This window comes from Salvelinus alpinus, chromosome 6 (assembly GCF_045679555.1).
Source record: "Salvelinus alpinus chromosome 6, SLU_Salpinus.1, whole genome shotgun sequence".
NCBI classification, from domain to species: domain Eukaryota; kingdom Metazoa; phylum Chordata; class Actinopteri; order Salmoniformes; family Salmonidae; genus Salvelinus; species Salvelinus alpinus.
Window position 1 is genome coordinate 9,615,843 of NC_092091.1, and position 25,592 is coordinate 9,641,434.

Consider the following 25,592-nt stretch of genomic DNA (forward strand, 5'->3'; position numbering starts at 1 on the left):
ATTTTATTGGTCACATACACATGGTTAGCAGATGTTAATGTGAGTGTAGCGAAATGCTTGTGCGTCTAGTTCCGACCGTGCAGTAATATCTAACAACTACCTCATACACACAAGTGTAAAGGAATGAATAAGAATATGTACATATAAATATATGGATGAGCGATGGCCGAACGGCAGTAGATGGTATAAAATACAGTATATACATGTGATGAGTAATGTAGGGTATGTAAACATTATATAAAGTGGCATTGTTTAAAGTGACTAGTGATACATTTATTACATCCAATGTTTTGTATCCTGTCGTTGCAAAAGTATGATGCTCTACCAACTGAGTTGTCATGTACTGGGACTTCAGTTCAAACAGAGATACCATCTTCACACTAACGTGTCAAACCAGAACTACACTTTCTGGGCTAGTGTGAAAAGTCTTCTAGAATCTTTTATCAAATGATGAATAACCTCGAGGCGTTCTTGCAGGCGCTGCCTGTCCTCCTGCAGCCTGGACAGCTCTTTCTGGGAAGCTACATCTGGATGTGTGTCCATTGGTCTGGTTTCTGCTGTGTTGCTGGTCTGTTCCTGGTCTAGCTTGGTCTGTAGCTGGTCCACCTGCAGGGATGGGATCCGGACAACAAAGAAAATAGGAACTTTGACTATGTGGGTTTTAATTATACACTCGAGGATGAAGCAGAAGAGGGAATTATTTTTATTTCACGTTGATTTATCCAGGAAAGAGCCTTGAGTTTAGAAACCTCTTTTGCAAGGGCGACCGGAAATAAAATCCCATCACTAACCCGTCCCTGTGAGTCCCGTAGCTGGTCCTGCAGCTGACCGATCCTTTGCCTCTTCCCCTTCAGACTGGCCAGACAGCGCTGTAACTCTGCCCGGAGCTCCTTCACAGCCCCGTCCTCCTTCTCTCTGGGCAGCTTTGAGTTGGGCTCAGACATTTCCACCAGAGGAGTACTACGGGACAGAAGGAAAACATACACGTGCCACGTAGCAGACGCTTTAATCCAAATCAATTTACAGACAGTGCAGACGTTTGTATTATGTTTGTGGTCCTGGCGGGATTTGAACCAACGACCCTGGCGTTACAAGCACCATGCTCTACCAACTGAGCCATTCAGGACCACTAACAATACACCTGAAAAAAATCTGTTAATAGATAAGACTGGCAGTCTGGAGCTTAAAAAACTGAACAGGGTCGGGGCCTCAATTCCTTTTCAATTCAGGAAAATAAACTGACATTTTAACTTCTCATTTAGTTAACTTCCTGAATTTGACTGAAATGAAATGGAATTGACCTCAACCGTGAAACTGAAACAAAAATAGATACAATGAAGTTCATGTCTAAGGGTACAACAGTCAATTGTTACATTGCGTACCTGTGAATTTGTCCGTTCTTACAGTGAGTCTTCTTGATCCCCAGGTCTACATAGGAGTCAGACAGCTGGTTCTCCCAGATATCTCCCCCGGTCACCTCAACAGAGAGTACTCCATGTTTCACAGCAGACTCATACAGACAGACCTGCTCCTTCAGCTCAGATAACTCCTCCTGAGGTGGAGAAAAAAAAGGGGACATAACATATTATAACTGCTATAAAAAGGCATTATAAAGCCTTATATATAAACAGGTATTAAAAGGTTGATTTGCCCCGTCAGCTCCGGTAGAAACCAAGAGGTGAGAGACGTGTTATAACCACTAAAGTAGGCATTATAAAGTCTCATGAATGCTTATAACAGGTATTAAAGGTTGATCTGCTGTAGAAACTAAGGACAGAGGTTTTACATGATACGTTTACATTATTTAGTTACATTTAATTCAACAAGTGAAATAGAAACAAGTAAAGTGTTTGCGTGACACACATTTTTTAAATATTCTACATTTCTGGATACAAACCACGGGAATACCTGCAAGGCTTTGTTCATGTTGTCACTCATGGTCTTGGCTGACTGAGTCTGTTGTAGTTTAATTTGCAGCTGGCCCATCTCCTGGACTGAACCTGAACGACAAACAGGTGATGGACAGAGGGGGCTTCGACAAACAGGTGGTGGACAGAGGGGGCCTTCGACAAACAGGTGACGGACAGAGGGGCCTTCGACAAACAGGTGATGGACAGAGGGGCCTTCGACAAACAGGTGACGGACAGAGGGGCCTTCGACAAACAGGTGACGGACAGAGGGGCCTTCGACAAACAGGTGACGGACAGAGGGGCCTTCGACAAACAGGTGATGGACAGAGGGGCCTTCGACAAATAGGTGATGGACAGAGGGGCCTTCGACAAATAGGTGATGGACAGAGGGGCCTTCGACAAACAGGTGGAGGACAGAGGGGGCTTCGACAAACAGGTGATGGACAGAGGGGCCTTCGACAAACAGGTGATGGACAGAGGGGGCTTCGACAAACAGGTGATGGACAGAGGGGGCTTCGACAAACAAGTGGTGGATATCAACAAGCATTTCCAAAGGTGGTGACACAGACGGACACAGACCGGACACACACGGATACACACCAGTCTGTAGCAGTTTGGCACACTGCTGTTGGCTCTCCTGCAGGCGCTGTGTGAGAGTGTTGATGATTCCTGCTCTCTCCACCTGCTCCTCCTCTCTCCGTCTCTCCTGCTGCCTCACCTGATCACGCAGACCCTGAACCACCTCCGCCTGGATGATACCACAGCCACTGAAGTGGTTAGTCTGGGATTCACTGACAGCAATGTGACAACTCTTAGGTTCACAGGTCTATCGTGACCAGAGATTACCCAGGACCAACACAGCAAATTTCACCACGGATTCATTTAAAGCCTTCGGTTATAATACATTCATTACATTGTCATAAGCATGTATGAACCTCTTACAATGTCTCATTGGGTCAAGATAATCTAAATAATCAAGTGTGATACCAAAGAACAAACGCTAAGTGATCATGTTTACTGGTTAATATGAGGTCAACGTCAATTCCACAGGGTCCTGACCTGTTCTTCCAGGGCCTGATTGCAGGTGTCCAGTCTCTGCTGTAACACCAACAGCTTGGCGTCGTGCTGCTCTCTGACCACTGTTAGGTCTCTGTCGTGTTGCTCTCGGAGTCTAGACAGACTGTCTGACCGACACAGTTCTGTCATCTGTTGCTGCATGCTGTCCACCGCCGCCTCCGCCACACGCTGCTTCTTGGTGTTCTAGAGGGAGACACACACACACACACACTTGTATTCCGCAGGCTTTTCTCACCTCCTCTCCCAAAGTGTGCACTGCACACTCCCCATCGTGGCTCTACAAGCGTTGGCGAAAGCGTGAGTCGAGGTAGGTTCCCAACATTGTTAAATCCATGAAAAGGAGCACCTTTTGGGAGAAGGGTAGAGAATTGGGGGGGGCAACCATAGTGTCTATAACAGGGCTCTCCAACCCTGTTCCTGGAGAGCTACCCTCCTGTAGGTTCGGTGTCAAAACCTACAGGAGGGTGTCTCTACTGTAAGTGGCTCTGGATAAGAGAGTCTGCTAAATGACTCACTACTGTAAGTGGCTCTGGATAAGAGAGTCTGCTAAATGACTCACTACTGTAAGTGTCTCTGGATAAGAGAGTCTGCTAAATGACTCACTACTGTTAGTGGCTCTGGATAAGAGAGTCTGCTAAATGACTCACTACTGTTAGTGGCTCTGGATAAGAGAGTCTGCTAAATGACTCACTACTGTTAGTGGCTCTGGATAAGAGAGTCTGCTAAATGACTCACTACTGTTAGTGGCTCTGGATAAGAGAGTCTGCTAAATGACTGACTACTGTTAGTGGCTCTGGATAAGACAGTCTACTAAATGACTCACTACTGTAAGTGGCTCTGGATAAGAGAGTCTGCTAAATGACTAAAATGTAAATAAAATACGGTAGGCCGACTCATTAGGTTCTTTCGAAATAAATGTTTATTCGTATCATGTTTCTTTTGACCTGCCTAAAATGAATAAACGATTGATGGTGAAGGTGTAGACTATATTACATGGATTTATTAGACTTGTTCAAATGTAGATGTTCCAAAGGTCTGCATCAGTGGCTTGTAGGCTGTGTGTGGAGGCCTGTAGATGCTAAATGTGTTTGTTAATTAACGGTCAATTACCGTGAGACCAGGACAATAACCGGCTGACAAAATGTCATGACAGCCACAGCCCTAATCCAACGGACTAGAATATGAATACAGGTCTCCCATCAGGTGCAGGGTGTTCTACAACCCAGGTGTAATCCAACCCAAAAATACACGATCGTCATGGTAACATCAACAGACATAAACCGTACCTCATGATCTCGGTCGGTAAGAGCCTGAACCTGCAGTTCCAGAGACGTAACGCTAGTCTGCAGCAGCACCTCTCTCTCCTTGGCCTCCTCCATCACTCTGCAGGACTCCTTCAGACTCACAGCCAGACCCTCCTTCTCATCTGGGAGAACAGGAGAGAGAAACATCTAGGTGTAACAGAGTGCATTCAGTTCTGCCATGAGACGACCTTCCGCACCAAAACACACCGCTCAAAGCCAACCCCATCTTAGCCAACAGAGCAAGAGACTAGTCCGTCACTCCGTTGAGCGTCAGTTGTCTTTTTAGGTTTCAGATCTAAGGGAAACATGTTACGGGTGAGTTTTCACTTCCACTTCACATGCTCGTGACAGTTCATGAAGTGGGTCAGTAGACTGAGCTAGCTAGCTAGCTAGCTAGCATGCTAGCATGTGATTTCAGTGTCCACACACCTCTCACGATGGCAAACTGATGCTCCAGGTATCTCATATTGCGTCTTGAATCCTCCAGTTTCTGCTCCAGGTCTTCGATCTGTCTCAGCTGGGCCTTGTTGAGGATCTGAAGCTGGGCTAGCTGCTGAGTGTCTGCAGTACCTGGGACACACGTAACAACAATTACAATTAATCTCCTATCTTATCAATAAACAACAACAACAGAACCTGTCAAATTTTCAATATATCCAAGTAAAATATCAGAAACAACAACAAAAAATTAAAATACAATTTTTAAAATTCATGTAATTCTTTGGCCAACTGTCAAAAGATCATGAACATCCAACCAAGACGATGTGAAAAGACTTACTCTGTGCCGAGTCCAGGAAGTCTCTCTGCAGCTGGTCATAGTGGTCGTCGAGGTGCTGGTGGGGGACCTCCGAGTTGAACATCTTGGGCTGAACGGCAGGCTGGTAGGGGTTGTAGTTGGCCTTATAATGGTCTCCTGAGCCCCCGCTGTCAAACTTCTACAGGAAGACAACATAACAACAGTGAGACAATAAATCAGTTTGATCGGCCCGGAGACTAACGAATTTCAATGCATTAATACTGGTAACATGATTCTCATTTTGTTAAATGCCACATTTCATACAGTCACATTACTGTCCTTAAAAACATTTTTAAAAATAAAATAAATCGACTCGCCAAAATCTTGTTGAAGTAAAAAAAAAATATACAAATCAAATATGACCTCACTCACTTGGACATGTTTCCTGGTGCTGTTCTGATCCCCACCAGCGTAGTGCTGCTCGTCCCCATGGCCCCCCACTACTCTCTGGTACTCCACCCCAGGGAGAACAGCTCCACGTGGGTACAGCTCATCGCCATAGCCCCCTTCCTCCGTGGAGAAATCAGGGCCGGCTGCTGCAGACTGCCCAGTACCCACGCTGGTGTATGTGAAACCCTCACCATACTGCTGCTCCTCCTGTTTGGAGAGGACATGAAGGTGTTGTTTTAACCCCGCGTGACTTCAGTTGCAACTGAAATATCATAAAGGGCTGCATTTGAAGAGAATAGACATGTCTCTGGCTCATAACTCATAACTAAAAACCTTGGGGCTGGTTTCCCAGACACAGATTAAGCCTAAGAAGCATTTCCAATGGAGATGAACATCCTTCGAACATCCTTTTAGTTCCGGACTCGTCTTGATGATTTATTAGGGCATTTCAAGTTAAAAACATGACGTACATGCTGGTACTCAGTCAGTCCTTGCTGGTTCCAGGCCTGGGGGTGGCCCTGTTGGGGGACACTGGCATGGTTGGCATGGCCGTTGAGCTGCCCAACCACAGCAGCCTCCTCGTAGGGGTACTCTTCATGGTAGGAGCCGTGGTCATAGTCCTTCTCATAGTTCTGCAAAGGACAAAGGACAATATAATGTTTCCCTTTCAAATCTGTTGGAAATAACACGCCCCTGGATATTACACTCATCACAAGACCTGGATATGAACCCAGATCACACATTCAACACTGACAAGGAAAGTATTGTTTGTTGAAACGCTTACTTCTTCATGCGAGGCAGGTGTTTGGTGATCGGACCATTCAGTTTGTTGGTGATTCCACGGCGGCTGTTGTGACCTGAGAAATCAATACAACAACAAAAGTAAGTCCTACTAAAAAGGTGTATGGAATGATCATCGATACAAACATACAACTCATCTGATTGAACTATTTATTGTTTGAGAAGGACAGAAAATTTGAATAACTTTATCTTTTTACAATGTCCATGAATGTCCAAATGGAAATGTGTGTTCTGCATTATCCCATGATGGCTATTAGCCTAAATGTACCAACATTCAAACGTGTGTCTTGTGCCACCGGCTGGGCAACGCCACAGGATGGTGCACATATACTACACCATCTGTGTGAGTACAAATCCATACTCCACCTCCACTCCCCCTCTGCTGCTCCTGCTCCTACGGCTATTCCCCCTCTGCTGCTGCAACTACTATACCCCCTCTGCTGCTCCTACGACTATTCCCCCTCTGCTGCTCCTACGACTATTCTCCCTCTGCTGCTGCAACGGCTATTCTCCCTCTGCTGCTCCTACGGCTATTCTCCCTCTGCTGCTGCAACGGCTATTCTCCCTCTGCTGCTGCAACGGCTATTCTCCCTCTGCTGCCGCTGCAACGGCTATTCTCCCTCTGCTGCCGCTGCAACGGCTATTCTCCCTCTGCTGCCGCTGCAACGGCTATTCTCCCTCTGCTGCCGCTGCAACGGCTATTCTCCCTCTGCTGCCGCTGCAACTGCTATTCTCCCGCTGCAACTGCTATTCTCCCTCTGCAACTGCTATTCTCCCTCTGCAACTGCTATTCTGCCGCTGCAACTGCTATTCTCCCTCTGCAACTGCTATTCTCCCTCTGCAACTGCTATTCTCCCTCTGCAACTGCTATTCTCCCTCTGCAACTGCTATTCTCCCTCTGCAACTGCTATTCTCCCTCTGCAACTGCTATTCTCCCTCTGCAACTGCTATTCTCCCTCTGCAACTGCTATTCTCCCTCTGCAACTGCTATTCTCCCTCTGCAACTGCTATTCTCCCTCTGCAACTGCTATTCTCCCTCTGCAACTGCTATTCTCCCTCTGCAACTGCTATTCTCCCTCTGCAACTGCTATTCTCCCTCTGCAACTGCTATTCTCCCTCTGCAACTGCTATTCTCCCTCTGCAACTGCTATTCTCCCTCTGCAACTGCTATTCTCCCTCTGCAACTGCTATTCTCCCTCTGCAACTGCTATTCTCCCTCTGCAACTGCTATTCTCCCTCTGCAACTGCTATTCTCCCTCTGCAACTGCTATTCTCCCTCTGCAACTGCTATTCTCCCTCTGCAACTGCTATTCTCCCTCTGCAACTGCTATTCTCCCTCTGCAACTGCTATTCTCCCTCTGCAACTGCTATTCTCCCTCTGCAACTGCTATTCTCCCTCTGCAACTGCTATTCTCCCTCTGCAACTGCTATTCTCCCTCTGCAACTGCTATTCTCCCTCTGCAACTGCTATTCTCCCTCTGCAACTGCTATTCTCCCTCTGCAACTGCTATTCTCCCTCTGCAACTGCTATTCTCCCTCTGCAACTGCTATTCTCCCTCTGCAACTGCTATTCTCCCTCTGCAACTGCTATTCTCCCTCTGCAACTGCTATTCTCCCTCTGCAACTGCTATTCTCCCTCTGCAACTGCTATTCTCCCTCTGCAACTGCTATTCTCCCTCTGCAACTGCTATTCTCCCTCTGCAACTGCTATTCTCCCTCTGCAACTGCTATTCTCCCTCTGCAACTGCTATTCTCCCTCTGCAACTGCTATTCTCCCTCTGCAACTGCTATTCTCCCTCTGCAACTGCTATTCTCCCTCTGCAACTGCTATTCTCCCTCTGCAACTGCTATTCTCCCTCTGCAACTGCTATTCTCCCTCTGCAACTGCTATTCTCCCTCTGCAACTGCTATTCTCCCTCTGCAACTGCTATTCTCCCTCTGCAACTGCTATTCTCCCTCTGCAACTGCTATTCTCCCTCTGCAACTGCTATTCTCCCTCTGCAACTGCTATTCTCCCTCTGCAACTGCTATTCTCCCTCTGCAACTGCTATTCTCCCTCTGCAACTGCTATTCTCCCTCTGCAACTGCTATTCTCCCTCTGCAACTGCTATTCTCCCTCTGCAACTGCTATTCTCCCTCTGCAACTGCTATTCTCCCTCTGCAACTGCTATTCTCCCTCTGCAACTGCTATTCTCCCTCTGCAACTGCTATTCTCCCTCTGCAACTGCTATTCTCCCTCTGCAACTGCTATTCTCCCTCTGCAACTGCTATTCTCCCTCTGCAACTGCTATTCTCCCTCTGCAACTGCTATTCTCCCTCTGCAACTGCTATTCTCCCTCTGCAACTGCTATTCTCCCTCTGCAACTGCTATTCTCCCTCTGCAACTGCTATTCTCCCTCTGCAACTGCTATTCTCCCTCTGCAACTGCTATTCTCCCTCTGCAACTGCTATTCTCCCTCTGCAACTGCTATTCTCCCTCTGCAACTGCTATTCTCCCTCTGCAACTGCTATTCTCCCTCTGCAACTGCTATTCTCCCTCTGCAACTGCTATTCTCCCTCTGCAACTGCTATTCTCCCTCTGCAACTGCTATTCTCCCTCTGCAACTGCTATTCTCCCTCTGCAACTGCTATTCTCCCTCTGCAACTGCTATTCTCCCTCTGCAACTGCTATTCTCCCTCTGCAACTGCTATTCTCCCTCTGCAACTGCTATTCTCCCTCTGCAACTGCTATTCTCCCTCTGCAACTGCTATTCTCCCTCTGCAACTGCTATTCTCCCTCTGCAACTGCTATTCTCCCTCTGCAACTGCTATTCTCCCTCTGCAACTGCTATTCTCCCTCTGCAACTGCTATTCTCCCTCTGCAACTGCTATTCTCCCTCTGCAACTGCTATTCTCCCTCTGCAACTGCTATTCTCCCTCTGCAACTGCTATTCTCCCTCTGCAACTGCTATTCTCCCTCTGCAACTGCTATTCTCCCTCTGCAACTGCTATTCTCCCTCTGCAACTGCTATTCTCCCTCTGCAACTGCTATTCTCCCTCTGCAACTGCTATTCTCCCTCTGCAACTGCTATTCTCCCTCTGCAACTGCTATTCTCCCTCTGCAACTGCTATTCTCCCTCTGCAACTGCTATTCTCCCTCTGCAACTGCTATTCTCCCTCTGCAACTGCTATTCTCCCTCTGCAACTGCTATTCTCCCTCTGCAACTGCTATTCTCCCTCTGCAACTGCTATTCTCCCTCTGCAACTGCTATTCTCCCTCTGCAACTGCTATTCTCCCTCTGCAACTGCTATTCTCCCTCTGCAACTGCTATTCTCCCTCTGCAACTGCTATTCTCCCTCTGCAACTGCTATTCTCCCTCTGCAACTGCTATTCTCCCTCTGCAACTGCTATTCTCCCTCTGCAACTGCTATTCTCCCTCTGCAACTGCTATTCTCCCTCTGCAACTGCTATTCTCCCTCTGCAACTGCTATTCTCCCTCTGCAACTGCTATTCTCCCTCTGCAACTGCTATTCTCCCTCTGCAACTGCTATTCTCCCTCTGCAACTGCTATTCTCCCTCTGCAACTGCTATTCTCCCTCTGCAACTGCTATTCTCCCTCTGCAACTGCTATTCTCCCTCTGCAACTGCTATTCTCCCTCTGCAACTGCTATTCTCCCTCTGCAACTGCTATTCTCCCTCTGCAACTACTATTCTCCCTCTGCAACTACTATTCTCCCTCTGCAACTACTATTCTCCCTCTGCAACTACTATTCTCCCTCTGCAACTACTATTCTCCCTCTGCAACTACTATTCTCCCTCTGCAACTACTATTCTCCCTCTGCTGCTGCAACTACTATTCTCCCTCTGCTGCTGCAACTACTATTCTCCCTCTGCTGCTGCAACTACTATTCTCCCTCTGCTGCTGCAACTACTATTCTCCCTCTGCTGCTGCAACTACTATTCTCCCTCTGCTGCTGCAACTACTATTCTCCCTCTGCTGCTGCAACTACTATTCTCCCTCTGCTGCTGCAACTACTATTCTCCCTCTGCTGCTGCAACTACTATTCTCCCTCTGCTGCTGCAACTACTATTCTCCCTCTGCTGCTGCAACTACTATTCTCCCTCTGCTGCTGCAACTACTATTCTCCCTCTGCTGCTGCAACTACTATTCTCCCTCTGCTGCTGCAACTACTATTCTCCCTCTGCTGCTGCAACTACTATTCTCCCTCTGCTGCTGCAACTACTATTCTCCCTCTGCTGCTGCAACTACTATTCTCCCTCTGCTGCTGCAACTACTATTCTCCCTCTGCTGCTGCAACTACTATTCTCCCTCTGCTGCTGCAACTACTATTCTCCCTCTGCTGCTGCAACTACTATTCTCCCTCTGCTGCTGCAACTACTATTCTCCCTCTGCTGCTGCAACTACTATTCTCCCTCTGCTGCTGCAACTACTATTCTCCCTCTGCTGCTACTTCTCTCCCTCTCTATTTCATCTCTGTCTCAAAAATAAATAACCTTACCTGTTCCGTGTGTCTGGGTTGCTGCAGGCAGAGCAGTCCAGCTCAGGAGAGGAGGAGTCTCTGCTGTCCTCCAGCATGTCATCAGGCAGGTCAGTGAGCAGCTTGTGGAGCTAGAGAAGAAGAAACAACATGTCATCAGGCAGGTCAGTCGGCAGCTTGTGGAGCTAGAGAAGAAGAAACAACATGTCATCAGGCAGGTCAGTCGGCAGGTTGTGGAGCTAGAGAAGAAGAAACAACACGTCATCAGGCAGGTCAGTGAGCAGCTTGTGGAGCTAGAGAAGAAGAAACAACACGTCATCAGGCAGGTCAGTCGGCAGCTTGTGGAGCTAGAGAAGAAGAAACAACACGTCATCAGGCAGGTCAGTCGGGAGCTTGTGGAGCTAGAGAAGAAACACAACAAGTGGATATGGCTCACTGTGCTGTAGTTACCTTCGTTACAGAGTTATACAGTGACACAGTCTAGGAAAACAGTGGGGGCAACCGCTCAAATAGTTCAACGAATTCCCTCAGCCAGGAGTCTCAGGAGTTATGTTCACAGGACTGCTTAAAAGAGGTATTTATTTCTAAACAAACAAATGCCAATTTTTAAAGTGCATCTACTCTCCAAAATCCAACATGTGAAAAGCATTTTTCCATTTTCACTGTAGTCATTTCTGATTTGACACAAACTGTAGAAAAAAACAAGCCAGCGTGGAGAAAAAAACAAGCCAGTGTGGAGAAAAAGCTTAGCTCCTCCTCACCTAATGTCCAACAGAAAGAGAGCAACTCTTCACTATGTCAGGCGTCATGCCCAGGCGAACAGACTCCCACGACAGGTTTCCCTGACAGCCATCAACATAAATACACGTGCTCTACACGACCGAGAGCGACAGGGAGCCCTGAGTGAAGAGTAAGGCTGAAAACGCACCCTATTCCCTTTAGTTAACTTACTTTCTGACCAGCCATGCTCAAAAGTAATGCACTTACTATACAGGAAATAGGGTGCCATTTCAGTATGTAGCCTGAGTAGCCTGTAGTAGACTGTAGCCTGAAGTAGACTGTAGTAGACTGTAGCCTGAAGTAGACTGTAGTAGACTGTAGCCTGAAGTAGCCTGTAGCCTGAAGTAGCCTGAAGTAGACTGTAGCCTGAAGTAGCCTGTAGCCTGAGGTAGACTGTAGCCTGAAGTAGACTGTAGCCTGAAGTAGACTGTAGCCTGAAGTAGCCTGTAGCCTGAAGTAGCCTGAGGTAGACTGTAGCCTGAAGTAGACTGTAGCCTGAAGTAGACTGTAGCCTGAGGTAGACTGTCGCCTGAGGTAGACTGTCGCCTGAGGTAGACTGTCGCCTGAGGTAGACTGTAGCCTGAAGTAAACTGTAGCCTGAAGTAGCCTGAGTGAAGGGAACAGGAAAAGGCAGACAGCTACTTACTTCCCATAAGGACTGTTGGATGTGCCTCACATCTTCCACTGTGTCCTCAATCATAGGACGGATGTTCCTCACATCTTCCACTGTGTCCTCAATCATAGTACGCATATCCCCAACCAGAGCAGGACTCACTAAATGTCCCAGTCAGGGAGTTATCAACAGAAGTGAGGAAACGCATCTCCTTCAGGTCCTGAGCCACATGATTCCAGTCTGGTCTCACCACACAGAGAGGATCATTCTTGTGCGACGATGAAACATTCGAAGGCAATGTGGCCAGACATGTTCTAGGCTAGCCTTGTGTTCCCAGTCAGATGGCTCTGTTGTTGGTTCTCACACACACACACACACACACACACACACACACACACACACACACACACACACACACACACACACACACACACACACACACACACACACACACACACACACACACACACACACACACAGCCTGGTTAACTGGAGCAGACCAACTGTTTTCACATGACTGACTTGTTGCGTATAACAGCCTCCTGTACGTACAGCATAGAAGCAAAAATGTAGTCAGTTCCCTGTAGAATAAATCCAGTGTTTTAACGCAATGTTAATCCAATGAAAATCCAGTCGAGTCAGGGCTTCAATAATCCAGCCATGCTTGATCTAGTCTAGTAAAATGCAACTCTACTGTTTTATAATCCATAGAGTGAGCGGTCTGGTCTAGTCAAATCTAGTTGAATGCAACTCTGCTCTAGCTTCACACCACTGAGAGTGTGAGAGAGACATTATGACGTTTAACAAAAAAAAAAAAAAAAGAGAAAATACAGAGCAGAGCTAGCTTCACTATGACAACAGGCTGACAGCCTTTCACCTGCGCTGCCTGCCTGGGTCAATAATATCCCAGCACAGCACAGGTAACAGGTTCAGGGTTGAGCAGAGCAGATGGCTGAGAGGTGAGTAACACACTGACATCTGATTGGAGCAGGCAGTGTGTTAGAAACACAAAAATGCCAGGCTACATCCTAAGGGCTTACGCTCCTCAAGGTTCCCACTATACACTGTACAAATACACTACTAAGAGGTTCCCACTGACCCACTATACAAATACACTACTAAGAGGTTCCCACTGACCCACTGTACAGATACACTACTAAGACGTTCCCACTGACCCACTGTACAAATACACTACTAAGAGGTTCCCACTGACCCACTCTACAAATACACTACTAAGAGGTTCCCACTGACCCACTGTACAAATACACTACTAAGAGGTTCCCACTGACCCAATACACTACTAAGAGGATCCCACTGACCCACTGCACCAATACACTACTAAGAGGTTCCCACTGACCCACTGCACCAATACACTACTAAGAGGTTCCCACTGACCCAATACACTACTAAGAGGTTCCCACTGACCCACTGCACCAATACACTACTAAGAGGTTCCCACTGACCCACTGCACTACTAAGAGGTTCCCACTGACCCACTGTACAAATACACTACTAAGAGGTTCCCACTGACCCACTCTACAGATACACTACTAAAGAGTGGGGCAGTGTGACCATTCAGATCACATAGATGATTTCTGCCTAAAAATACCACACTATTAGAGATGATGTCATGACACATTTGCCGGATGAGAAGACCGACCCAGACCCTCTTCAGTAAATCTGAAGAACATGTCTGTGTCGACAATCATAAAAAAGAAAAACTTAAAATCAGACATTTCACTGTCTATGCTCAACCTTGGCAAAGCCCGTGCATACCAAAGAGGAGTTAATTAACATCACTTCAAATGAGCCCTGACTAGCGTGGTTACTAAATATGCTGATTAAGTGCGTCGGCATAGCTACTGTTTTTCGGTGTCCACATCACTAAGGATCTATCATGGTCCACAGCACACACACACCAACACAGTCCTGAACAGGGCACGACAACACCTCTTCCACACTCAGGAGGCTGAAAAGATTTGGCATGGGCACTCAGATCCTCAAAAAAGTTCTACAGCTGCCCCATTGAAAGCATCTTGAATGCCTGCATCATCACCACCTGGTATGACAACTGCTTGGCATTAAACCGCACCGCGATACAGAGGGTTGTAGTGCGTATGGCCCAGCACATCACTTGGGCCAAGCTCCCTGCCATCCAGGACCTCTATACCAGGCGGTGTCAGAGGAAGGTCCCAAAAAATTGCCAAAGTCAATCCAATTCATAAACTGTTCTCTTTGCTACCGCACAGCAAGCGGTACCGATGCACCAAGTCTGGAACCAACAGGACCCTGAACAGCTTCTACCCACAAGCTAGCTAAGCCAGATAGAGATATATATACACTGCTCAAAAAAATAAAAGTTACACTAAAATAACACATCCTAGATCTGAATGAATGAAACATTCTTATTAAATACTTTTTTCTTTACATAGTTGAATGTGCTGACTACAAAATCCCACAAAAATTATCAATGGAAATCAAATTTATCAACCCATGGAGGTCTGGATTTGGAGTCACAATCAAAATTAAAGTGGAAAACCACACTACAGGCTGATCCAACTTTGATGTAATGTCCTTAAAACAAGTCAAAATGAGGCTCAGTAGTGTGTGTGGCCTCCACGTGCCTGTATGACCTCCCTACAACGCCTGGGCATGCTCCTGATGAGGTGGCGGATGGTCTCCTGAGGGATCTCCTCCCAGACCTGGACTAAAGCATCCGCCAACTCCTGGACAGTCTGTGGTGCAACGTGGCGTTGGTGGATGGAGCGAGACATGATGTCCCAGATGTGCTCAATTGGATTCAGGTCTGGGGAACGGGCGGGCCAGTCCATAGCATCAATGCCTTCCTCTTGCAGGAACTGCTGACACACTCCAGCCACATGAGGTCTAGCATTGTCTTGCATTAGAAAGAACACAGGGCCAACCGCACCAGCATATGGTCTCACAAGGGGTCTGAGGATCTCATCTCGGTACCTAATGGCTGTCAGGCTACCTCTGGCGAGCACATGGAGGGCTGTGCGGCCCCGCAAAGAAATGCCACCCCACACCATGACTGACCCACCGCCAAACCGGTCATGCTGGAGGATGTTGCAGGCAGCAGAACGTTCTCCACGGCGTCTCCAGACTCTGTCACGTCTGTCACATGTGCGTGTGAACCTGCTTTCATCTGTGAAGAGCACAGGGCGCCAGTGGCGAATTTGCCAATCTTGGTGTTCTCTGGCAAATGCCAAACGTCCTGCACGGTGTTGGGCTGTAAGCACAACCCCCACCTGTGGACGTCGGGCCCTCATACCACCCTCATGAAGTCTGTTTCTGACCGTTTGAGCAGACACATGCACATTTGTGGCCTGCTGGAGGTCATTTTGCAGGGCTCTGGCAGTGCTCCTCCTAATCCTCCTTGCACAAAGGCGGAGGTAGCGGTCCTGCTGCTGGGTTGTTGCCCTCCTACGGCCTCCTCCATGTCTCCTGATGTACTGGCCTGTCTCCTGGTAGCGCCTGCATGCTCTGGACACTACGCTGACAGACACAGCAAACCTTCTTGCCACAGCTCGCATTGAGGTGCCATCCTGGATGAGCTGCACTACCTGAGCCACTTGTGTGGGTTGTAGACTCCGTCTCATGCTACCACTAGAGTGAAAGCACCGCCAGCATTCAAAAGTGACCAAAACATCAGCCAGGAAGCATAGGAACTGAGAAGTGGTCTGTGGTCACCACCTGCAGAACCACTCCTTTATTGGGGGTGTCTTGCTAATTGCCTATAATTTCCACCTTTTGTCTATTCCATTTGCACAACAGCATGTGAAATTTATTGTCAATCAGTGTTGCTTCCTAAGTGAACAGTTTGATTTCACAGAAGTGTGATTGACTTGGAGTTACATTGTGTTGTTTAAGTGTTCCCTTTATTTTTTTGAGCAGTGTATATATATATACAGTGGGGAGAACAAGTATTTGATACACTGACGATTTTGCAGGTTTTCCTACTTACAAAGCATGTAGAGGTCTGTAATTTTTATCATAGGTACACTTCAACTGTGAGAGAAGGAATCTAAAAATCCAGAAAATCACATTGTATGATTTTTAAGTAATTAATTGGCATTTTATTGCATGACATAAGTATTTGATACATCAGAAAAGCAGAACTTAATATTTGGTACAGAAACCTTAGTTTGCAATTACAGAGATCATACGTTTCCTGTAGTTCTTGACCAGGTTTGCACACACTGCAGCAGGGATTTTGGCCCACTCCTCCATACAGACCTTCTCCAGATCCTTCAGGTTTCGGGGCTGTCGCTGGGCAATACGGACTTTCGGCTCCCTCCAAAGATTTTCTATTGGGTTCAGGTCTGGAGACTGGCTAGGCCACTCCAGGACCTTGAGATGCTTCTTACGGAGCCACTCCTTAGTTGCCCTGGCTGTGTGTTTCGGGTCGTTGTCATGCTGGAAGACCCAGCCACGACCCATGTTCAATGCTCTTACTGAGGGAAGGAGGTTGTTGGTCAAGATCTCGCGATACATGGCCCCATCCATCCTCTCCTCAATACGGTGCAGTCGTCCTGTCCCCTTTTCAGAAAAGCATCCCCAAAGAATGATGTTTCCACCTCCATGCTTCACGGTTGGGATGGTGTTCTTGGGGTTGTACTCATCCTTCTTCTTCCTCCAAACACGGCGAGTGGAGTTTAGACCAAAAAGCTCTATTTTTGTCTCATCAGACCACATGACCTTCTCCCATTCCTCCTCTGGATCATCCAGATGGTCATTGGCAAACTTCAGACCGGCCTGGACATGCGCTGGCTTGAGCAGGGGGACCTTGCGTGCGCTGCAGGATTTTAATCCATGACGGCGTAGTGTGTTACTAATGGTTTTCTTTGAGACTGTGGTCCCAGCTCTCTTCAGGTCATTGACCAGGTCCTGCCGTGTAGTTCTGGGCTGATCCCTCACATTCCTCATGATCATTGATGCCCCACGAGGTGAGATCTTGCATGGAGCCCCAGACCGAGGGTGATTGACCGTCATCTTGAACTTCTTCCATTTTCTAATAATTGTGCCAACAGTTGTTGCCTTCTCACCAAGCTGCTTGGCTATTGTCCTGTAGCCCATCCCAGCCTTGTACAGGTCTACAATTTATCCCTGATGTCCTTACACAGCTCTCTGGTCTTGGCCATTGTGGAGAGGTTGGAGTCTGTTTGATTGAGTGTGTGGACAGGTGTCTTTTATACAGGTAACGAGTTCAAACAGGTGCAGTTAATACAGGTAATGAGTGGAGAACAGGAGGGCTTCTTAAAGAAAAACTAACAGGTCTGTGAGAGCCGGAATTCTTACTGGTTGGTAGGTGATCAAATACTTATGTCATGCAATAAAATGCAAATTAATTACTTAAAAATCATACAATGTGATTTTCTGGATTTTTGTTTTAGATTCCGTCTCTCACAGTTGAAGTGTACCTATGATAAAAATGACAGACCTCTACATGCTTTGTAAGTAGGAAAACCTGCAAAATCGGCAGTGTATCAAATACTTGTTCTCCCCACTGTATATAGTACCAGTCAAAAGTTTGGACACACCTACTCATTCAAGGGGTTCTTTATTTTTACAATTTTCTACATTGTAAAACAATAGTGAAAACATCAAAACTATGAAATAACACATATGGAATCATATAGTAACCAAAAAAGTTAATAAAATCAAAATATACTTTTGATTCTTCAAAATAGCCACCTTTTGCCTTGATGATAGCTTTGCACTCTTGGCATTCTCTCAACCAGCTTCACCTGGAATGCTTTCCCAACAGTCTTGAAGGACTTCCCACATATGCTGAGCACTTGTTGGCTGCTTCCCCTTCACTCTGCGGTCCAACTCATCCCAAACCATCCCAATTGGGTTGAGGTCAGGTGATTGTGGAGACCAGGTCATCTGATGCAGCACTCTATCACACTCCTTGGTCAAATAGCCCATACACAGCCTGGATGTGTGTTGGGTCATTGTCCTGTTGAAAAACCTGATAGTCCCACTAAGTGCAAACCAGATGGGAAGCCTTAACGCTGCAGAACACCTGTGGTAGCCATGCTGGTTAAGTGTCACCAGCAAAGCACTTCCACACCCCCTCCTCCATGCTTCACGGTGGGAAACACACGTGGAGATCATCCGTTCACCTACTCTGCCTCTCAAAGACACAGCGGTTGGAACCAAAAATCTCAAATTTGGACTCGTCAGACCAAACGACAGATTTCCACCAATCTAAATGTCCATTGCTCGTGTTTCACGGCCCAAGCAAGTCTCTTCTTATTATTGATGTCCTTTAGTAGTGGTTGCTTTGCAGCAATTCGACCATGAAAACCTTATTCACACAGTCTCCTCTGAACAGTTGATGTGAAGATGTGTCTGTTACTTGTAGAGGTCGACCGATTATGATTTTTCAACGTCGATACCAATTATTGGAGGACCAAAAAAAGCCGATACGGATTAATTCGGCCAATTTTTAAATATATATATTTGTAATAATGACAATTACCACAATACTGAATGAACACTTTTATTTTAACTTATTATAATACATAAATAAAATCCATTTAGTCTAAAAAATAATGAAACATGTTCAATTTCGTTTAAATAACGCAAAAACACAGTGTTGGAGAAGTAAAAGTGCAATATGTGCCATGTAAAAAAAAATGACGTTTAAGTTCCTTGCTCAGAACATGAGTCTTTTAACATGAGTCTTCAATATTCCCAGTTAAGAAGTTTTAGGTTGTAGTTATTATAGGAATATTTCTCCCTATACCATTTGTATTTCATATACCTTTGACTACTGGATGTTCTTATAGGCACTATAGTATTGCCAGCCTAATCTCGGGAGTTGATAGGCTTGAAGTCATAAACAGCGCTGTGCTTCAAGTATTGCGAAGAGCTGCTGGCAAACGCAGGAAAGTGCTGTTTGAATGAATGCTTACGAGCCTGCTGCTGCCTACCACCGCTCAGTCAGACTGCTCTATCAAATAGTAGACTTAATTATAATAAACACACAGAAATACGAGCCTTAGGTCATTAATATGGTCAAATCCAGAAACTATCATTTCGAAAACAAAAAGTTTATTCTTTCAGTGAAATACAGAACAGTTACGTATTTTATTGAACAGGTGGTATCCCTAAGTCTAATATTGCTGTTACATTGCACAACCTTCAATGTTATGTCATAATTATGTAAAATTCTCCTCGTGGAGTGCAATGTAATCGGCGTCCAAAAATGCCGATTACCGATTCTTTATCGGCTCGTGACGAATACATCGGTCGACCTCTAACTACTTGAACTCTGTGGAGCATTTATTTGGGCTGTAATTCCTGACGTGCAGTTAACTATAATGAACTTATCCTCTGCAGCAGAGTTAACTCTGGGTTAACTCTGACTACCTCATGAAGCTGGTTGAGATAATGCCAAGAGTGTGCAAAGCTGTCTTCAAGGCAAAAGGTGACTACTTAGAAGAATCTCAAATAGAAAATATATTTAGATTTGTTTAACCCTTTTTTGGTTACTACATGACTCCATATGTGTAATTTCAGAGTTTTGTCTTTACTATTATTCTACAATGTAGTAAAAATAGAATAAGAGTAGGTGTCCAAACTTTTGACTGGTACACCTACTCATGCCAAGGTTTCAGAGTAGTAGCAGCTACACTTCGACAAATAAGATCACCATGATCACGAACAGATAAAATAAGGTCGACTGAATAATCTGCTTCCTACTCCAAGGATTCAATAATCTTAGCTAGACAAGGAAGCTTTGAAATGGGCCGATTATTATAAATATCACTACAATCCCCGCCCTTACGGAGTGGCAGCACAAGAGCTGTCTACTATCTGCGAAAACACTCTGAATTGAGGTCACACTGAAACCATTGACAGAAAACATAATAGCAACACTGTTTCATAGGCACATGATACATTTCTGATCCACTGGTCTTGCAGAGGTACGTTACTACCCTAGCAACAAGCAAGTTTATCAACAAAAATAACGGTCTGTGTGTTATTGACTGACTAACGAGAGAGAGAGTGACAGAGTAATTCGTACCTCTTGCTCTCGGGCATAGTCCTCTGGGTCGTATTCCTCCTCCTCATGTTGAGTTTGCAGAGCAGCACTATCAAAGTCGATGGACATGATGATCAGTACTAATACTGAGAGAAGAGCTGAGAAGGCACAAGAGAGCGCAGATGTTCATGGCGTGGCTGTGTATTTGATTGACAGTGAGAGCTCACACAAACCACACACCTCGTATCAGAAACATTGTCATTATGCCCTTAGTACGACTCAAAACACCGAGCTAGCTAACGTTAGTCAATTAGTTAGCTGTAACGTTAGCTAGAAGAAGAAACAGTTAGTTTGAAGAGTGATCAAAACAGTCACCTCACTGATCACCTTACCTTTTGATTTGAAGTACAAGTGGATATCCGATGATAAATGTTGTCAGCGAGGACAAAAAAAAAATCTAATTTTAAACGTTACAAAACAGCAGATGCACATGATGCTGGGCAATAAATTATCGGACTGGTTAGCTAACATCAGCTAGCTAACATAGCAACCATTTACCAGAAAACAAACAAAGCATCGAACGACTGGCATGACGGGCACAGCTACCTAATAACGTACTAGCCTGACAAGAGTACAGTTTTGTTAACAGTTGCCAATCAGAACAAAACGTCTGCGTATATATCATGAACAACAAAAGATAGCTATCAATCTGTCTGGCTAATAATAGTAATGAACTTCCTGTGTTTCGACTCGCCGCCCCGTTGAAAGCTCGCGCGCCCAAACAGCGGCATAAACTCTCCGTCGCTGATTGGTGAATTCAACACGCGTCATCAAACGACCCCCACCAATGGCCATGCTCAAACACAGATGGTTTGTTTAGTTGTTGTTGCCGACAACCAAATCACCAACCTGAGGCCTGTTGCACAAAACTAGGATAAGGGATTAAGCCAGGATATCTTGGTGATCCTGGCTCAATTGATCCGTAATCCGGTTGCACTAAAGATGGATAGGGGGCAGGAGGATATGTTATGGTATAAATTACCATGGAGATTTATTCTGTGGAGCTAGCCTGCTCCAGACCAGGCTAAATTCCAGGATCTATTTAATCTCATCCCTAATGTCAGTCAGCAGTCACCACAAATGGAAACCAATAGTTATTTCACTGCTCACTATACATTGTTATCACATATAACTAGACCCACTGTTATTATTTAAACGTTTGTGATCATTAATTTCAATGATTTGGGATAAAAAATGATTTTTAGATGATGTTGCTATCATTAGATAATTTACAGTTTCCCATAGACTATAAGGCTATATATAAAATGATAGAATATTAGGGCCACAGAGGGGAAAAAAACACAAGTCATAATATTGTAACCAGTTGTTTTAAAGGAGGACAGTTGTTAAAATGACAGATGTGGGGCATTTCGTGAAATTGTACTTCAGTATGGTTTCATAAACAAAGACATGCTGATGTGCCAGAATATTAAGTATCACATTGTCATAAGTATCAAAACTGTAAAAACAATATGTAGCTTTTCTGCAGAAAGAACCAGCCTCATAAATTTATGACTTTATCCTTTTTCTTCAGTGTGGCCCTAGTACTCTGTCATATAAACAACTACACATTCCATATGAATATAAAAACACAATGTGTAACATTATGTTCCTTTATTGAATAAGGACAAAACAAAGCAGGTAAACCATCAGCTCCTTTCGAAACTGAAGTCACAGTGACTCTACAAGATGGAAAGCACAGAATCCAAGCATATTATACAAAATGATACATACACATTCAAAGGTCTGTATATAACACACCCTGCATGTCTGCACACTAAAATAAATGCAGGACAAATCCATACACATCAACTGAACAGACAAATGAATGGATGCAGTAGCCTCCCTGCAGCCTTGTATTACACACAGTATACCGCACAAACATCATAAGAGGCCAAATTCGTCAAAAAACGAACCCAAAAAAACCCAAATTCCTCTGCCACCGCAGGACATATTTAACCAAAATTGAAAGCACACATACTAACTAAAATAATTCAACACATATTGGTCCCTCAGCAGCCGACCACTGTCGTCATCAGGGAAGATTGCCGGATTGTCCCAGTCCATGGCTGGTGGCACTCTGGGGGCCCTCTCCTTCCTCAGGCAGGCCACATTGTGGAGGACAGCACAAGCCACAGTAATATCACATGCCCTAACAGGGCTGACCCTTAATTTGTGAAGGCAGTGAAAGCGTGCCTTCAGGAGGCCAAAGGTCATTTCAACTCTGGCCCTGGTCCTGGCATGGGCATGGTTGTAGGCCTGCTGTGCTTCCTGGGGGTCTGTGAAAGGTGTCAGGAGAAAAGGCTGGCAGCCATACCCCCTGTCTCCCAGCAACACACCAGAGAATTCACCTGTCAACACAAAATCTCATCATTACTACCTCATAAACACAGTGATATTCTTGACACAGCCATGATGGTTATAAATAGGGGTTGTGTGGCTTACCTTGTGATAGGCACTGATAGATTTCAGAGGCCCGAAAGATTCTGGAGTCATGGACTGAGCCAGGCCATTTTGCCACAACATTGCTGATCACACAGTCAGCATTGCAGACCATCTGAAATCATAAGATGAGGAATATTACACCAATCAATGCACATCACTGGCAATGCAGAGTGTTCGTCAATGGACAATATCAAAAAGTTATGTTCACCTGAACATTAATGCTGTGAAAGGATTTCCTATTCACAAAATCGGCCTCATGGGCACCTGAGGGGGCTTTTATCCTTATGTGTGTGCAGTCCACTGCACCAATGACATTGGGGAAACCTGTCACACAAAGTAATGAGTATCCTACTATGTGTTAACAGTTGTCCTGTAATTTGTAGATCCTCTTACCTGCAATCCTATAGAACTCCTCTTTGATGTCACAGAGTCTTCTGTGGCCAGGGAAGGAGATGAAGACATCTGCTAATGCTTTGATAGCCAGACACACACTCCTTATTGTGCGGCAAATTGTGGCCTTGTTCAGCTGTTCTGCATCCCCCACTGAGTACAGGAAGGCTCCACTAGCAAAAAAGCGCAAGGCCACACAAACCATTTGCTCCACACTCAGTGCATGGCTCCGTGCAGTGCGGTGCTTAATCCTGGGACCCAGTAGTCTGCATAGATACCTGATGCCATCTGCAGAAAACCTGTATCTTTCATATAGATGGTCATCAGGGAAGGCCAGTGGGTCCAACCGGTCCCTGAAGACCCTTTCTCGCCTGAAGGCTCTCCTCAGCACAAGTGCTTCTTCATCCACCACATCTCGCACGAATGGGCATGCCATTGTCAGAGCAGAAAGGAACACACAATTTTGGCCCTTCATATAGGCTAGTGGCCACACCTGGTGCTGGGGGGGTGGGCAAAAGAGGGCGATGCCTTATAACGATGACTTGGTTGTACTGATTGCTGGGAAAATAAAAAAAACCTTAGAAAGATGCCACCGTCCTGTGTGCTCACAATAAGAGCTCATATGTCATGGCTCACTTGACTTTACGAGAATATACCTAATTTTTATTTTGAGCTGTGTCATCTTCTTGGAGCTGGGGGAGGAAAGAAAAATAATGATTAATACATTTGTGTTACAGTTAGCATACAGTGTACATTGAAGGCATATCTCACCTCCCTCTCAAGTTTTTTTATTTCAAGGTCCAGTTTCCTAATTGTCCTCTTTTTTATTTCGGACTCCAGTGCAAGATTTTCCATCCTTTTCTTCTTGTACTGAATGTCTATGTCTGCCAGTTCTATTTGGCGCCGGAGGTGGTTGCCATACAACTTTCTGATAGCTTGTGAGCTCTGTGAACACAATACAATTAGCGCAGCTGGAATTTGGCAGGATGTGGTGTCCTTTTATTAATACGCACTATGTTGCCAGGCTGGTTTTCCCACTGTATAGCATCTGGGTCCTGTAAAAGAAATTAGATTTTTTGATTTTGATGAGGACTCCTCACCATTGTAGAGTAAATAGTACTTTCACAGTCTTAACATGATACCTCATGCCTTCTGGAATCCAGAGAGATGGTCTCCTCCTCATCATCGTCTCCATCATGTGCTGTTGCTGCTGCACTGGGGCCTTCACCCTATCACATTTAATCGGATTCATATTGAAGCTAGTAGACAAGACATGCCAGGCCTACAGTATGCCTTTGATGGAGTACTCACTGGATCAGCATCGTCTGGTGCTTGTGCTGGTGGCTCTAACAGGAACACAGTGCTGCCAGACACTGCAAGGCAATAGGTAAACCAAAGTCAGACAGTCCAAATTGATTCAATATGAATGTGGTTGTATCCCATGTAGAGATGGAAGGACATACCTTGAATGAAGCGGGTGGCATCTTGGGAGGAACCTATGCTCGTCTCTTTCCCCCCAGGGATCCCCTCTAAGACGGGCCTGCCTTTATTTAGCTCCAAGGCCATGTCCTCTGCTGGGGTAAGGTCAGCCTTTGGTGACCCACCACCCGTGCCTTGTCTGTGGGTATTCTTTTTCACTGCTAAAACAGTACAGACAATGTGTGAGCAGGCACCTTCTGGGTACAATATATGCTTGTGCTTTGTTAAATATTAGTCAGGGACCATACCATTCTGCAGAATGTTCTTGTATTTGATTTTGACCTGCTGCCATGTCCGTTTTGGCCCGTTCATGTTTAATCTACACACACACACACACACACACACATTTAATGGAGTCACACTGCAAAAAATTACTTGGTATTTTTGTCTTGTTTTCAGTAAAAATATCAAAAAATTTATCATAGCTTTATACAGTGTGATGGAGTTACTTTACACAATTTCACTCATATCTGCAGTGCATTTCAATTAAAAATTTAACCGTTTCATAATTACAGTACAACTGCATTTTTGGAGATGTGAATTAAATATTTGAATTGTAATTGTGATGTTTCAGCGGAGCGGTGAGTGTGTAATTGTGCACTACTTACGCATTCAGGCGGTCTGCAATACTTTGCCACGCTTTTTCTCTTTGCTTTATCACTGTGGCGGTGTTGCCTTTCTTCTTAATTATATCTTTTACCTCCTCGTATGCCTCCATGAGGATTTGTGCTTCCGACGGGGAAAAGTACGCGGCTCTAGTTGCCATGGTAAATCAGTTAATCTGTGATCTGTGGCGGGGTCTATTTGAGTGAGCCGTGAGCGCGCACCTATCCAGGATTGGTTTCACCTGGTTTAATGAATCCGTGTCTGCTCATCCTGGCTTGGTCTTTGTGCAACCAATTAAGCCTGGACGCACATGTTTTGGCTTCATTGAGCTCAGCTGAGTCATTTATCCCGGATGTCTTAATTCTACTTTTGTGCAACAGGCCCCAGGTAGGCAAATTGAGAACACGTTCTCATTTACAATTGCGACCTGGGGCCTGTTGCACAA

The 25,592-nt window shown here is 45.5% G+C and overlaps 2 protein-coding genes and 1 non-coding gene across 7 annotated transcripts in view; all 3 read right to left on the reverse strand.

Moving 5' to 3' along the window:
* The window catches only part of cep152 (centrosomal protein 152), a 42,147-nt gene extending 21,080 nt beyond the window's left edge, over positions 1-21,067 (reverse strand). The window contains exons 1-15 of the mRNA XM_071405277.1: positions 20,560-21,067; positions 20,210-20,325; positions 10,779-10,888; positions 6,262-6,334; positions 5,948-6,109; positions 5,460-5,684; positions 5,070-5,226; positions 4,721-4,861; positions 4,274-4,413; positions 2,970-3,170; positions 2,511-2,658; positions 1,909-2,000; positions 1,383-1,552; positions 792-960; positions 460-606 (exon numbers count right to left, since the gene is read on the reverse strand). Coding sequence (XP_071261378.1) covers positions 460-606; positions 792-960; positions 1,383-1,552; positions 1,909-2,000; positions 2,511-2,658; positions 2,970-3,170; positions 4,274-4,413; positions 4,721-4,861; positions 5,070-5,226; positions 5,460-5,684; positions 5,948-6,109; positions 6,262-6,334; positions 10,779-10,888; positions 20,210-20,296 — 2,022 coding nt within the window. The 5' untranslated portion in view covers positions 20,297-20,325; positions 20,560-21,067. The remainder of the gene's footprint in view (positions 1-459; positions 607-791; positions 961-1,382; positions 1,553-1,908; positions 2,001-2,510; positions 2,659-2,969; positions 3,171-4,273; positions 4,414-4,720; positions 4,862-5,069; positions 5,227-5,459; positions 5,685-5,947; positions 6,110-6,261; positions 6,335-10,778; positions 10,889-20,209; positions 20,326-20,559) is intronic.
* Positions 1,054-1,128, reverse strand: trnat-ugu (transfer RNA threonine (anticodon UGU)). The gene has a single exon. It is a non-coding gene; the product is annotated as a tRNA-Thr (tRNA).
* A 736-nt stretch (positions 21,068-21,803) lies between the features above and the next one.
* On the reverse strand, positions 21,804-25,571 carry LOC139578091 (putative nuclease HARBI1). Of its 5 annotated transcripts, XM_071405284.1 has the most exons (11): positions 25,150-25,571; positions 24,790-24,860; positions 24,526-24,702; positions 24,374-24,435; positions 24,205-24,291; positions 24,076-24,117; positions 23,834-24,007; positions 23,719-23,754; positions 23,066-23,620; positions 22,673-22,784; positions 21,804-22,578 (listed from the first exon to the last, which is right to left on the reverse strand). In XM_071405284.1, the coding sequence occupies exons 1-8, from the start codon at positions 25,305-25,307 to the stop codon at positions 23,719-23,721; spliced, it is 807 nt and encodes a 268-aa protein (XP_071261385.1). In that variant the 5' UTR covers positions 25,308-25,571; the 3' UTR covers positions 21,804-22,578; positions 22,673-22,784; positions 23,066-23,620. The 5 variants fall into 5 exon arrangements, with proteins under 5 accessions (XP_071261385.1, XP_071261383.1, XP_071261382.1 ...); XM_071405282.1 differs by having other exon boundaries at positions 23,719-24,007; XM_071405281.1 differs by having other exon boundaries at positions 23,066-24,007.
* Between the last annotated feature and the right edge of the window lie 21 nt (positions 25,572-25,592).

What these genes read in the sequence shown, in the direction of transcription:
- LOC139578091 (XM_071405280.1), bottom strand. Translation starts at nt 23,537, where the DNA reads ATGAAGGGCCAAAATTGTGTGTTCCTTTCTGCTCTGACAATGGCATGC. An exon ending in GGAGTTCTATAGGATTGCAG is followed by an intron (nt 22,997 to 23,065) that starts GTAAGAGGATCT and finishes TTTGTGTGACAG; the next exon opens with GTTTCCCCAATGTCATTGGT. An exon ending in TTCACAGCATTAATGTTCAG is followed by an intron (nt 22,785 to 22,880) that starts GTGAACATAACT and finishes TTATGATTTCAG; the next exon opens with ATGGTCTGCAATGCTGACTG.